Source organism: Ammodytes marinus (assembly GCF_949987685.1).
Source record: "Ammodytes marinus genome assembly, chromosome: 12".
NCBI lineage: Eukaryota > Metazoa > Chordata > Actinopteri > Uranoscopiformes > Ammodytidae > Ammodytes > Ammodytes marinus.
Window position 1 is genome coordinate 18772361 of NC_137216.1, and position 12073 is coordinate 18784433.

A 12073-nucleotide genomic window follows, 5' to 3' on the forward strand; every position below is an offset into this window, starting at 1 on the left:
TAATCAGGTTCTAAAGCAAACGCAAGCCTTTCAGTTTCTGTATTCTTTGCAATGACATCAAAGTCTGTGTCCTGAGTTTTGGTTACAGCCTTTTCAGTGTACTGATTTTCTGATTATATTGTGATATAAGACTACAGTAGATGAGGTTTTTTAATTTCAATTATTGTTACATTTGACCAATATTTTCTGCTAATTTACTTGTACTCAGAGCTGAATTACAGTTACAGAAAGTCGGACTGGCTATAAAACTTTATTACGTCTTTGATACCGACCGAAATGTGTCCATTCAAAAGGATCTAGAAACTGGGAGCAATGCTATTCATTCTATAACTGAGAATGTTTTGTGCGGAACTAATGAGCATGGCAGTAAAAAAACGAGGTAAACAAAGGTTGGATATTCCCCCTACAAAGACTCGCCTGCCACTGCTTTCTTGATTTAAATGACAGTTGGGGAAAATGGTGAGTGATGATCTTCTCTTTCCTGTCCTGAGCACCAGCTAACAGAATACATTTAGAGCACGCTTGATGCTCCACAGACTGTGGAAGCCAAGGCAAGCAGTCCTACTCACTGTCAGTTCCACTTGATGTGTCACAGGGGCCAGCACAAGGTGGGCTCCCTCCACACACTGAATCTATAACTAAAAAGTGCTGCTGGGAACCTGGTCTCCAAGACCTGATGAATAGCCCAGCTACTGCTCACCGTTCATGGCTGTGTGAGTCTTGTGTTCAGCCAAGCTTGACCATCACTATGCTGCTGCTGTAAGCAGTCTACAGCCACTAGTGTGTTCCATGCTGTAGATAAAATGCAGTATCCTATCCACCCACACAGCATTACACATAAGAAAACAAATTCTCAAGCAGTAATAGGCAAATCAGATGACAGGAGAGCTCCACTCTCCCCCATCAAGAATAAGTCATACAGCACAGGTGACTTTTGGGAGCGACCATAACACACTGCCCTTCCATTATAGCAGCCTTAAACAATGGGGAGAGAATGTGCTGGAAATAGCAGCGGGGAAGATAGTTAGGAGGTGGCTGTGTTAGTGGAGACCCAGAGTCAAGGGATATGAGTTTATTATTGGCTGCCAGACAGACTTGCTGACTGGATTGTGCTGACATTATTGGTATTTCACCTGTTCTCCCGAGGAGAGATGTTGGAGAAACTAATAACCTGACTCCACATACCTGCCACACGCCCGCACATAATTTGTTATAGACAAAAATGACAGAGGCCTAATTAAGAGTTTGTTATATTAATGACAAACTGATTAATCTCTTTTTCACAAATGTACATTTCTTACAACTCTGTCCTCTGGCTGAAATATTTTTAATGTTTGAAAGCTGCAGTGATTTGTGCTGATGCAAGACATCGATGATATTGGGAATGTTGTGCCTCACATACATCATTCTTCATGCCAATGCATCACAGATTATTGCTTTTTGGACAGGCTGTAAGGGGGAGTGGTACTGGAGTCTATGGGATTGTTCAGCACAACGCAAAATCTTTAACCAACAATGCAATCAATTTATGAAACACCCTATGTCACTTTTTTTTATTCTCCTGTAGGGTATGGATGAAGATGCCTTTGAGAAGAAGTTCAACACACTGGAAGTGGATTTTATCCGTAGTCAGCAGCTGTTTTGTCGAGACGCCCTGAAACTGAGTCCCGGGCAGCAGGCAGTGATAGGCAACGGAAGGGTGGGTGGACTTCAACTCAAACACAGTTCAATTATAATTATCTTAGTTACTTCAGGATACTGATAATAACATAGATCTCTGTTGTCAGTAAGGTAAAGCATTTGTTAAACGTTGCTGTTGTATGGTAAAGTGTAGTGGGATCTAATAAGTCACTCTGGAGGATTTTTCCTCTTGTGTCAAATCAGCATGACTCTCAACAGACACAGGTGGCACCAACTGCAGAGTGTGTGTGCTGTATGTGCTGACTGTATGTGTGTACAGAGCTGATGACTGATGTCTCAGCAGCAGTGATGCTGACGGCCACGCATGAAGAGGCCAACCTCTGAGATGGCAGCAACAATTAATATCATTTTACATTCCTCTACTGCAGTGGCAGGACACTACTCCCAAAATAGAAAGGAGAAAAAAAAAACATAGGCATCAGCACCGAAACACCATGCTTTTCAGTGGATAAAACACACGTATTAAAATCACATTACATTTAACACCCCCCTGGCAAGTGGTAAATAATACATCATAAGGTGAGAACTGGGGGCAAAATGGTGTTCTGACTGAATTATGCTCCTCTTAGATCCTTGGTCCATTTGACGAGCAGGAAGAATTCACCATGGAGGATTTCCAATTGCTGGAGAAGATTACAATAAGCGGTTCTGCAGAGAAAGTCAAAGCCAAAGTTAAACAGATGGGGATGAAGCCTAAGCCGTATGTCTGCCTTTTTATGCATTAATGTTGTTGACTTATCCTTTTTTTCCCTTTAACTGTCAATAGCTGTTATAAAGGTTAAATAACTTATTTCTCTTCACGCCACATTATATAGTTTTTCTAAAAGATGGTAAAGAACCAACACTTGTTTTCTACTCTAGAGTGAGAACAATCTTGATCATATGTTCTAGTGTTCCACGATAAAGAAAATCTCGGTTTCATTTGACAGTACTGTAGCCCTAACTGACTCATGAGGCTGCCTTGTATTGTTAACAGGTTGACATCACATTAGGCATGCTCTGTTTGACATCTCTCCTAACACTTTGCATTAATAATAAATGATGGCCTGATCTTGCTTACACCTCTTTTCCCTTAGCGCCAGTGACTTAGTCATGAAAGTTGATGCCCTCCTAACGGCGGCCCCCAAAGGAGAGAACCGGAGGGATGTCCACTTTATCAAAGACAGCCACAGGTGGGCAACGTCTATTCTCTGTTATTCACCGTCCCGATGGCTGTGCAGTCTCACAGGGAAGTGTTTGCTCTCCTATTGTTATAACGGAACTAAAAAATTGCTTCGCCATCGTTTCCAGTATTTTCAGAAAAGGCAAATCTTTTGATTTGCAGTTCTGCTGAATAAGGGATGTGTAACCTTGTGCCGCTGGATGCGCTTTGGTGTGCTGTTTTTCCTCCTCAGTGTGCTCCATCTCTCCCCGCGTGAAAACGAAGTGTTCTACGACGTCGTGGCCATTGTCGACCCCCTCACCAGGCAGGCACAGAAGATGTCTGCTCTACTGATTGTAAGCTTTATTCTTGTCTGGTCTTCTTCTCCCCTCTTCTCCATCGATTCCCAATACAGCAAATAAATAAATACACAATTTAAAATATCTTTTAATGAAAGGAAGGGTACATAAAACTCAAAAGCTTGACAAGATGCTTCAGAGTTTCCGGGTAATGTTTTTTTCTGTTCATTGTTCATGCTGAAACATACTTAACCTTCCAACACCCCAAAAGAATGTATCGAGTCAATAAAACGTATAAATTGAAAAAGGTCCATACATCTTGCTTTTATATTCTTTGTGAGCTTAAAAAAAGAGAAAGTTAATTCATTTATTGTTTGAAAATATAAGGTTTTTGATTTAGAATGTTTCTTTGGGGGGCTTAGTTTTCACTGAATTCCATTAGCTGTCTGCTGCATCTTTCTGGAGGCTTGCTGTGGTGAAGAATTTGACTGGGTGAATATGAAAACATGACTCACCGAGCCTGTGAAGACAGCCAGTTAGGCAACCACCTTCAGTAGCTGTTGAGTGCAGTGTACACTTTTCAGTAGTGTACTGCAGTAGTGTACTGCAGTAGTGTACTGCAGTACTGATGCCAGCATATCAGCATCACCGTTGATCTAAAAGGTGGCAGCTCAATGCAACCGTAACCACTGGCTCATTATTTTTTGACCGCCGTTATATCAAGAAAGATGTTATGTAAGGATAAATGCATTGTCAAACCTCTTTAAAATTCAGTAAAGAGTAATGGGCAGAGATACTAGAAGCTGCCTTAAGTTGTATTGTTTAGCGAGAGACTACATGTATCTTACCTGGGCTCTACTGATTTCTAACTGGGTCTCTTCTCCTGTGAAACGTGCAGGTGCTCAGTCAAGTGGTCAATGTGAGACTGCAGGTGTTTATGAATTGCAGGGCCAAGTTGTCCGAGATGCCCCTCAAGAGGTAAGCTCCAGCTCCAACAGTAATTAAATTCTCCTGTTTCGCTTGTTTGTGTGTGACTTGTTTGTGTGTGTATATCCTCTGACTCCTGCAGATTTAGCATCTCTGCCCAGCTCCTTCCCTTTGTGAGATTACACTGACTGCACAGATGCAATCTGCTTAATAACACCACTTTATTGCTTTGGGCCTCCCCTAACATCTCTGGGCAAATTGCTCACAGCTTGATGTGTTGTGGTTCAAACCATACAGTAAAAACAACAACAAAAAGAAAGGTTGTACTTAACATTCACACCACTCAAGTCAATGTTGGTCATTATGTCATTTCTGTTTATTTTTGTACCATAATGGGGTCAAATCATGTGTTGTGGTAGTATACTGAAACATCTCAATTTATTTTTATTTATTTTTATCAATACCCAATGACTCATTCTGTCCAGGGAGTTTACCTGCACTTTGGAGAGAAAATTAAGAGTATGACTTTTATTGGCTTATGCCATGGACCAGCTGGAATTGAATTGATGAAATAACTCTTGTTCACAAATCATTCAAAAACACCATTTCCTCAATCCATCACACTTCCTGTCCCACTAAGTGACAATTTCCTGTAGCCTATGTGACCCAAATGGCTACATCATCTTTTCACATGAGATATAAATGCTAGTTAGTTATGACTTTGTAACAGACATTCTTTTTGTTAAGGGTTGCTTTCCACTGAAAATGTGAGAACCTGGACAGGGGACATACTCTTAACAGACACCATTTAGAACACCTGGCAAACTGATATGTGTCAGGTAGTTGGTGTTGATCAAGAAGCAATTACCCTTTTAAATGACAAGAAAATGTAATTGGAAAAACATTGTGAAGAATGGAACAATGTAGCTTTGTTCTGTTTAAAGATAATAAGGGAATGATAAAATGCTTATAGCTTGGTGATAGTATAGACCTGCCTTTCTCAAACTATGGAAGGAACCCCTGCTGGTCCACATAAACAAGGCTGCTGTGGCAATAATTCACCTTTGAGAAATGTCTCTTTGAATAAGCAATGTGATCATATACCTTTTTGAAGGATAAGAAAGCATTCTCCATTAAGAATGTCTATCCACAACCAACACTCATTATATCTCTCCTCATTGTCAGAGGGCGCACTGAAGAAAAGCAATTAGCATGAAGATTAGCCTGGAGGTTGCATCTGCGACAACTGAGTAATAACGGAGAATAGGTACATTTCTGATGCACAAACTACTGCCTATGTTTCAGTTGTTGGCTGAGTAGGAGTAGCATTAGATTCCTCACTTTGAAAAAGATTGCATTGACCCAGCTGTCACAACAGAGCCCATCTCTCCCATACTAAAAAGAAGAATATTGCACAACATGGCGTCAATTTAGTGCTCGCTGAATAGGACAGTGCATTTATTGTATGAAATTCAAGATATCCACCACTTCAGGGCTTTCAGATATCTACTCTCGTGTTGGATATTATGTTCATTTGCAATGAATAGGCAAGCATTTGATTGTCTCCTGTTTGTCTGCATTCACAGCTTTTACCGCTTTGTCTTGGAGTCCGATGTGAATTTCTTGGCCAACGACACCGTGTCCCCTGGACCAGTGGCGCGCTTCATGGAGCTCCCAGAGTCTCCCCTTCTCACCCTTAATATGATCACACCGGAGAGCTGGATAGTGCAGGCCTTCCGCAGCCCCCATGACTTGGATAACATCCACCTGCAGGAGGCATGCTGCTGCTGAGAAAGCATATCTACAAAAAACCTTATAATTCTCACCACTTACAGGGCTGATTTGCTTTCTATTAATCATATCATTCCCCCTGTTGTTTTTTGTCCTTCCTGTGTTTTCACTCCAGGTGAGCGGGGTTGTCACAGCAGAGTATGAGCTGGAGCACCTCTTGCTGGAGGGCCACTGCTTTGACCTGTCGACTGGCCAGCCCCCCCGTGGACTGCAGTTTACCCTGGGCATGAGTCGTGAGCCACTCATGTATGACACTATTGTCATGGCGAACCTGGTCAGCAGCCTTCTCTTAAACTAGAGTTAGCAAGAAAGTTTTCTTGCACAGTTTGTTAAAGCTATAGTGCGCAACTTCTGTCGAAAACCTGCTAGGTTTAAGCTGTTAGGTCCCAGGGTGGAGAAAACAAAATGTGTAAACTGTATGCTTAGAGTAAAGATTAATGCCATTTCAATTACAACAGGGATATTTCCAGCTTAAAGCCAATCCTGGTGCCTGGATCCTGAGATTACGTAAAGGGAGATCAGAGGATATCTATCAGGTTCTCACGTGAGTATTGACCAGTGCCATTTTAGTCTTTCCCATCGTGTTACTTACAGACATTAATATATTATTATCAAATCAAATCAGTTTTATTTATATAGCCCAATATCACAAAACGACATGTGCCTCAGTGGGCTTCACATTCCGTACACAATATGACACCCTCTGCTCTTAGATCCTTAGCTCAGTAAAATATTTAAAACATAAAGTTAGGGAATTATGCTAATTAGGCGGCTTCATCAGTAGCTCAGCATCAAGGTTGTTTTCAGCTACCTCTCTCGTTTCATACCGGTAGCTATGAAACCCATCACTATGGTTACATGGAGAGCTGCTGACACTGTAGCGGCTCAAGGTTTTGATGAGTGCAGGGAGTTCTGCTCACCACAGTGGGGAGAGAGAGACAAGTAGGAGGAGAGGGGTGCTATTAAAGAGGAGACAGAGTGCAGGGATGATTCAGCTGGTCACCTGCCATGCCATCCACCCCAGACTGCAAAATATCAGCAGCAGAATGTGTTTCAGGTAGGACGGCGTTAGTGTCAAAGGCTGCATATACTACACAGAGTGAGTTGCCGTTGTCTACTTTCCCCCCTGACGAATAGAAACAGTGTATTCCTTTGGTTGGTTTTATGCATGTTTGGGAAAAAAATTGCAATTTTTAAGTCTTAACTTGTACTATACATTCGAATGCAGTTTTTCACTCTCTACTTTGATCCAACACAAATCAAAAAAGAAATATGATGAGAACTCACAAGTCCTCATTTATTCTATATGTAACATCACAAAGAACGTTAATCCCTCACTGTCAATTTGCGATAATGGCTCAAATGTATGCAAGTCTGCTGTAGTGCATCCTACTAGATGTCCCTACAATCACAGATATTGTCCTCTTTGGCTATCTTCACATAAGATTTAGGACGCATACAGCCCTCGGTTCCTCTGGAATCATATCAGACACCCAAGATTTATTCCCCAATCCTCCAGGTGATGCTAAGAGGTGATGTCATTTTTCACCTTGGCAGTGTCATTATTCTTGTGGTTAGCGGCACTCTGCTCTGGTTAGGTGGCCGATCAGAGTCAAGTGGGAGTGTCTGTGCTCTCCTGCGTTTTCCTCTTGCGCCTCGCGCCTCGCCCTGACAGCGATGAATGAGATGGCCAGCTCTCCTCTCCTCAGAACAAGGCTACAGATTGATCTCTGCTGCTTTCTAACACAAGCCCGTAAGGCTGAGTTGCATCAGTGACAGCAGAAGGGGCAAAACACGAGTAGCATTTGAGCATAGGGTGGGTGAAATGCACTTTGGGCCCAGATGAAGAAGGGGCATTTATCACAGTGATAAGGTTAGTTTTTTTGCCTTTAGTAAGCACTGGGGCCATAATAGCATGCTGTGCATCATAGCCTATTGTTCAGATTTGATGTTTGCTCTGTGGGGTTTCACCATCAGACCCTGCAGGTCCTGCCTGCCAAAAGCCATTCTACATGAACCAAATCAGTCCTAAAACAATTACAGTGAAAGGCCAGTGTTACGCAATCAATACTGTACAGACCTTCTCATTAAATCTACCAGTACATACAGCATGGCTGGGAAGTAGTGATGGGTAAAATAAGGGTAAGGTGATTCTTAATGATGATGGAGGGTAATGAATATGTCCAGTGTGACCCTGGCAGACGTCCCAGTATCCGCTTTCTAAGTGTGTGTGCTCTCGCTGTCTGTCAGTGGTCTCTCCATTGGCTGCTGTTGACCCCTTCATGCGAGGAGCATGTACTGTATACTTTTCTTGCACTGTTTCCATGGCGTAAACTTGTGAACCAACTTCAGTCCCTGACATAAAATAATGTATTTAATTTAAATGGTGGACTCAAGCACACAATGAAAATGGAAGACTGATTGGTTTGGTGGATCTGTTAGTGCTTGTATAATGTATTTACATTCTATCACTACTCACTCTCACTTTTTATCCACTTCTTCAGGCATGATGGAGCCGATTCCCCTGCAGATGCTGGTGATGTTGTAGTTCTGCTGAATAGTTTCCACAGTAAGATCATCAAAGTCAGAGTGAGTGTGTTTCTTAGATATTTTCAAGTACATACGATAAGTCCCACTTGACATTATTCAACTTGCAGTAACATGCTCCTCAGCAGACCACAAACCGATTATGAACCACTGAGATAATCACTGTGTTGTGTGTGTCCACATTATAGGTGCAGAAAAAAGCAGAGAAGATGAATGAAGATCTGTTAAGTGAAACTGGTCAAAACCAAGGCATATGGGACTCCATAGCAAGGTGGGTCATTTGGTCTAACATACAATTAAAATGTGGTTAGCTTAAGTCAGAAAGAGAAACCTCCCCCAGTTGACTGACGGTACTTGATTAGTGAGTTTTCTGACGTGCCTTCTGTTTGTCACTTATGCATTGCGGTTTCAGGAGATCTAATTCCTCCCCGCGATCCAGACTGCAATATTATGCTGTAAGATCTAGTCTTGCAAAAAATATGTGCTTCTGTAGGTATGTGTGTTTATGCACTTGTGTGTGCCCCCCCCCCCCTCTCAACACTTATTAACTGTGTGATGTCTTTTCAATTAATGCCTGCTGTGTGAAGTGTTTGGAGCACTTTTGAGAAAAGGTAGGAAGTGTTGCTGCTGCTCATTTAACACCTGGAACTTTTTTTGTCACACTCATTAGCATGCAGTGTTTGTTGGTTGCTTTCAAATATTGCGACACAACACTTGTCAGTTATGTAATGAATGATACATGAATAATATATTCTCACAGGATATGGGTACTGTATACTGGAGAGCTGTTTTTTTAATATTACATTTTAATTTAATTTATTTATTATTTATTTATATTCTTAGAATATAATGCACTACAGCTACTGTTGTACCGTGCTTACATGTATGTGACCATTCAAGTGCGCATAACTATGTACACATACAGAATATGCTGTACATAGAATTTGAGATTTGTGGACTCGATGCTTAAATGTAGGCCTTGACTAAGTAAGTCTGTGTTGGTGTTTCCCCTGGAGAACAAGGAGACAACCACGTGTATGGTGTTCTGTGCATATGTGCATTATGAGTGTTTGGCTTTATTGGCATCTGGTTGATGGGGCCACTTAATGACTCTAGGGTTCTGCTGGAGGACCTACTTGCCCATGTTGGTAACACCTGGATGGGTTAGACTGGAAGGAACCGACTGCTTCATCTGCTTCATATATTGTTGCGTTATTGAACTTTTGTGCTTGGCACGGCCTATTCAAACAATATGTTCAAGTATAAAACTGGAATGCCAGAAACTAATTGTTGAACTTCATATTCATAGGAGCAGTGCAGACTCTTTTCTGGTCGTGGGGTTTGGCTGGCTGCTGCTATGAGCCATTGAGTCCTTGAGTAACTTGAGTAAGAGCTGTGTCTGTGTTCTCAGCAATAGCTCAAGTGTGTACTTGGTGGGCTCACTCTTCATGTAAAAAACACAGGTGGTTCGGCTGTATGATCAGAATTTTCCTAGACACTTCCTGTAGAGGAATGTTAGGTTTGTCTGACTAGGAGGAACACTGAGGCAGACTAAGAAAAGGCTGAACAGACTAGAAGTCCCTTCTTGCCTTGGCATCTGCTATTTGGCACTGAACGACTCGCTGGACAGTACAATCTTTAGACTGCCCTGTTTAGCCGGCCTCTGTCGTGACCAGGACAAGATAAGCTGAAAGTGTTTGGACAGGTGGATTAATAGATTGTCAATGTTCCATGGTATGCATGCATGGATTTGACTAATAGAAATACTCAAAACAAAGAGTTAACTAAAAGATTGAATTAGAATTAGGTTTCAAGAGACATAACTGCTCCTAAAGCACTTGTGATGTATGAATCTACATTGGAAAGAGAACTTTCTTGTGGCATCATTCCATTGTGTTAAGATTTAGATGCCACTCATCATGTCGAGCCAGAGAGTTTAAAATATATCCCATACTGTGCTTCAATATTCTCTTTACAACATGTCCTCAAATGAATCGTGCTTCGGAGAGTATAAACATAACAGTCCCATTAACGTTCAGTGAAGGCAGCTTAAGTTTGGAAATAATAACTAATCAAAAGGCTGGCAAAAAGAAAACATCAAATACAAATTAGTCTGAGCAACATGATATGATGATGATAGCAAACATATTTACTCAACAGTTTAACCCTCACAAGAAAAAATATTTGTTTTCTTATTGATAGAACCAAGTGGAGCAGAAAAATACATCTTGAGAAGACGGCACAGCACAATAAAGAAGTGTCTGAATATTTCAGCAAAGACATTGGGTATCCCTCAACCAGTGATCTTACAAAATATTGCTGGTTTTAAAAGTAAAGATGTCTTTGTACACATTACCTAATTTTTAACCTCAGAATGCTTTGAGGGATTCGTTATAAAGAGTGGAACCGCAAGTCACGTATTGAACCAACTCCTCTGAAGAATTAGTGAGGTGGATCCATCCAGTAAGTCTAAGTTGACGAATTCTCCCTTTATCTTTAAAGAAATTGTAGTATCTATAGAGCAATAATGAACGAGAGTAAAAATAGATCGCTTTCCCATTCTTTCTTACATGCTCTCCTTTGTTATGTGATTTCTTTCAGTTGTGCCTTCTGTCTTGCGCTTTTATTTGTCTGGTGCGGAGGAAGATGAAGCGAAGATGTTCATTCTTGCTACTTCCAGCCTGGGGAACTGTATACTGCTCTTGGAAATCAGAAACATATGAGCCACACAGGCCGTAAGAGAATGATTCATCAGCGGGTGTGTTACCTGAGGGAGTTATTCAGGTTTTAGGTGGAGTGTTGCTTCAAATGCTTCGTCTCTCCGCAAGAAGTCATTGGACCTTGGAGACATTAAAGCTAATACGAGTAAGTCGGCACGTTGGCGACACCTTTGAACAAAAGCGGTAGTATTATTACGACGCCAGCTGTCGTGAAGCTGTTTTCTAGCTCGTGCAGGGAGTGCAGATTCAAATAATCAGGAAGCAATATGGTGCGTGTCCGTGTGTTGAAAGTGTGAGGGCACCGGACTCTTTTCGGCTCCGTGAGTCTATGGGTGACACAGCATCAACTAATGCCAGTAAGTGCTAAACACACCTGATTGCAATGAGTTGATGCATTGTCACCTCTCACGGAGCTGAACGAGTCCCCGTGTCCTCACACAAAGCGAATGAACGAGAGACGGCAGTTAGTTAGTATGGATCACGATGAGGTAATGTGTTTATGTTGTAAATAATGACTATTTCAGATGAATAATGGTCATCTGTTGCTTGGCAACGCCCTCCCGCCCGACTATCACTCTCCCTTTTAGCTTTTCTTCATTGCATTCTCTTTTTTTTCTTTGATGGTTCAGCCCCGTTATCAGTCATTATGACGACAAACAACTGTCTCAAACAAGGCTCCCGCTCCCCTTCCCTCACCTGGAGGGATAGGCTTCTCAAATCGCGTCCCTGCGCCACACTGAAATCTGTGACCAATACGGATATGTGAACATAGAGCATGCACGCGTGAACCAAAAATCGGACTGGGTGTACGACCAGATCAAATGCAGTAATAAAAACTATATAAAAACGTCTTTCTTTGCACTGATGGTCTCGTTTGCTGTTAAAGGTAGTTTATGATTATTAGAGGAAACATGAGGCTGTTTAAAAGATATTTAAAAGTTACTCGT

General features: G+C 41.7%; 1 protein-coding gene across 4 annotated transcripts in view; it reads left to right on the plus strand.

Annotated features, from left to right (window-relative positions):
* Positions 1–12073, plus strand: part of uggt2 (UDP-glucose glycoprotein glucosyltransferase 2) — a 35226-nt gene that overhangs the window by 13760 nt on the left and 9393 nt on the right. For all 4 annotated transcript variants that reach the window (XM_080038725.1, XM_080038724.1, XM_080038723.1 and 1 more), the window contains 10 exons: positions 1568–1699; positions 2271–2401; positions 2778–2873; positions 3096–3198; positions 4040–4119; positions 5655–5844; positions 5975–6133; positions 6318–6403; positions 8364–8448; positions 8595–8677. In XM_080038725.1, coding sequence (XP_079894851.1) covers positions 1568–1699; positions 2271–2401; positions 2778–2873; positions 3096–3198; positions 4040–4119; positions 5655–5844; positions 5975–6133; positions 6318–6403; positions 8364–8448; positions 8595–8677 — 1145 coding nt within the window. The remainder of the gene's footprint in view (positions 1–1567; positions 1700–2270; positions 2402–2777; positions 2874–3095; positions 3199–4039; positions 4120–5654; positions 5845–5974; positions 6134–6317; positions 6404–8363; positions 8449–8594; positions 8678–12073) is intronic.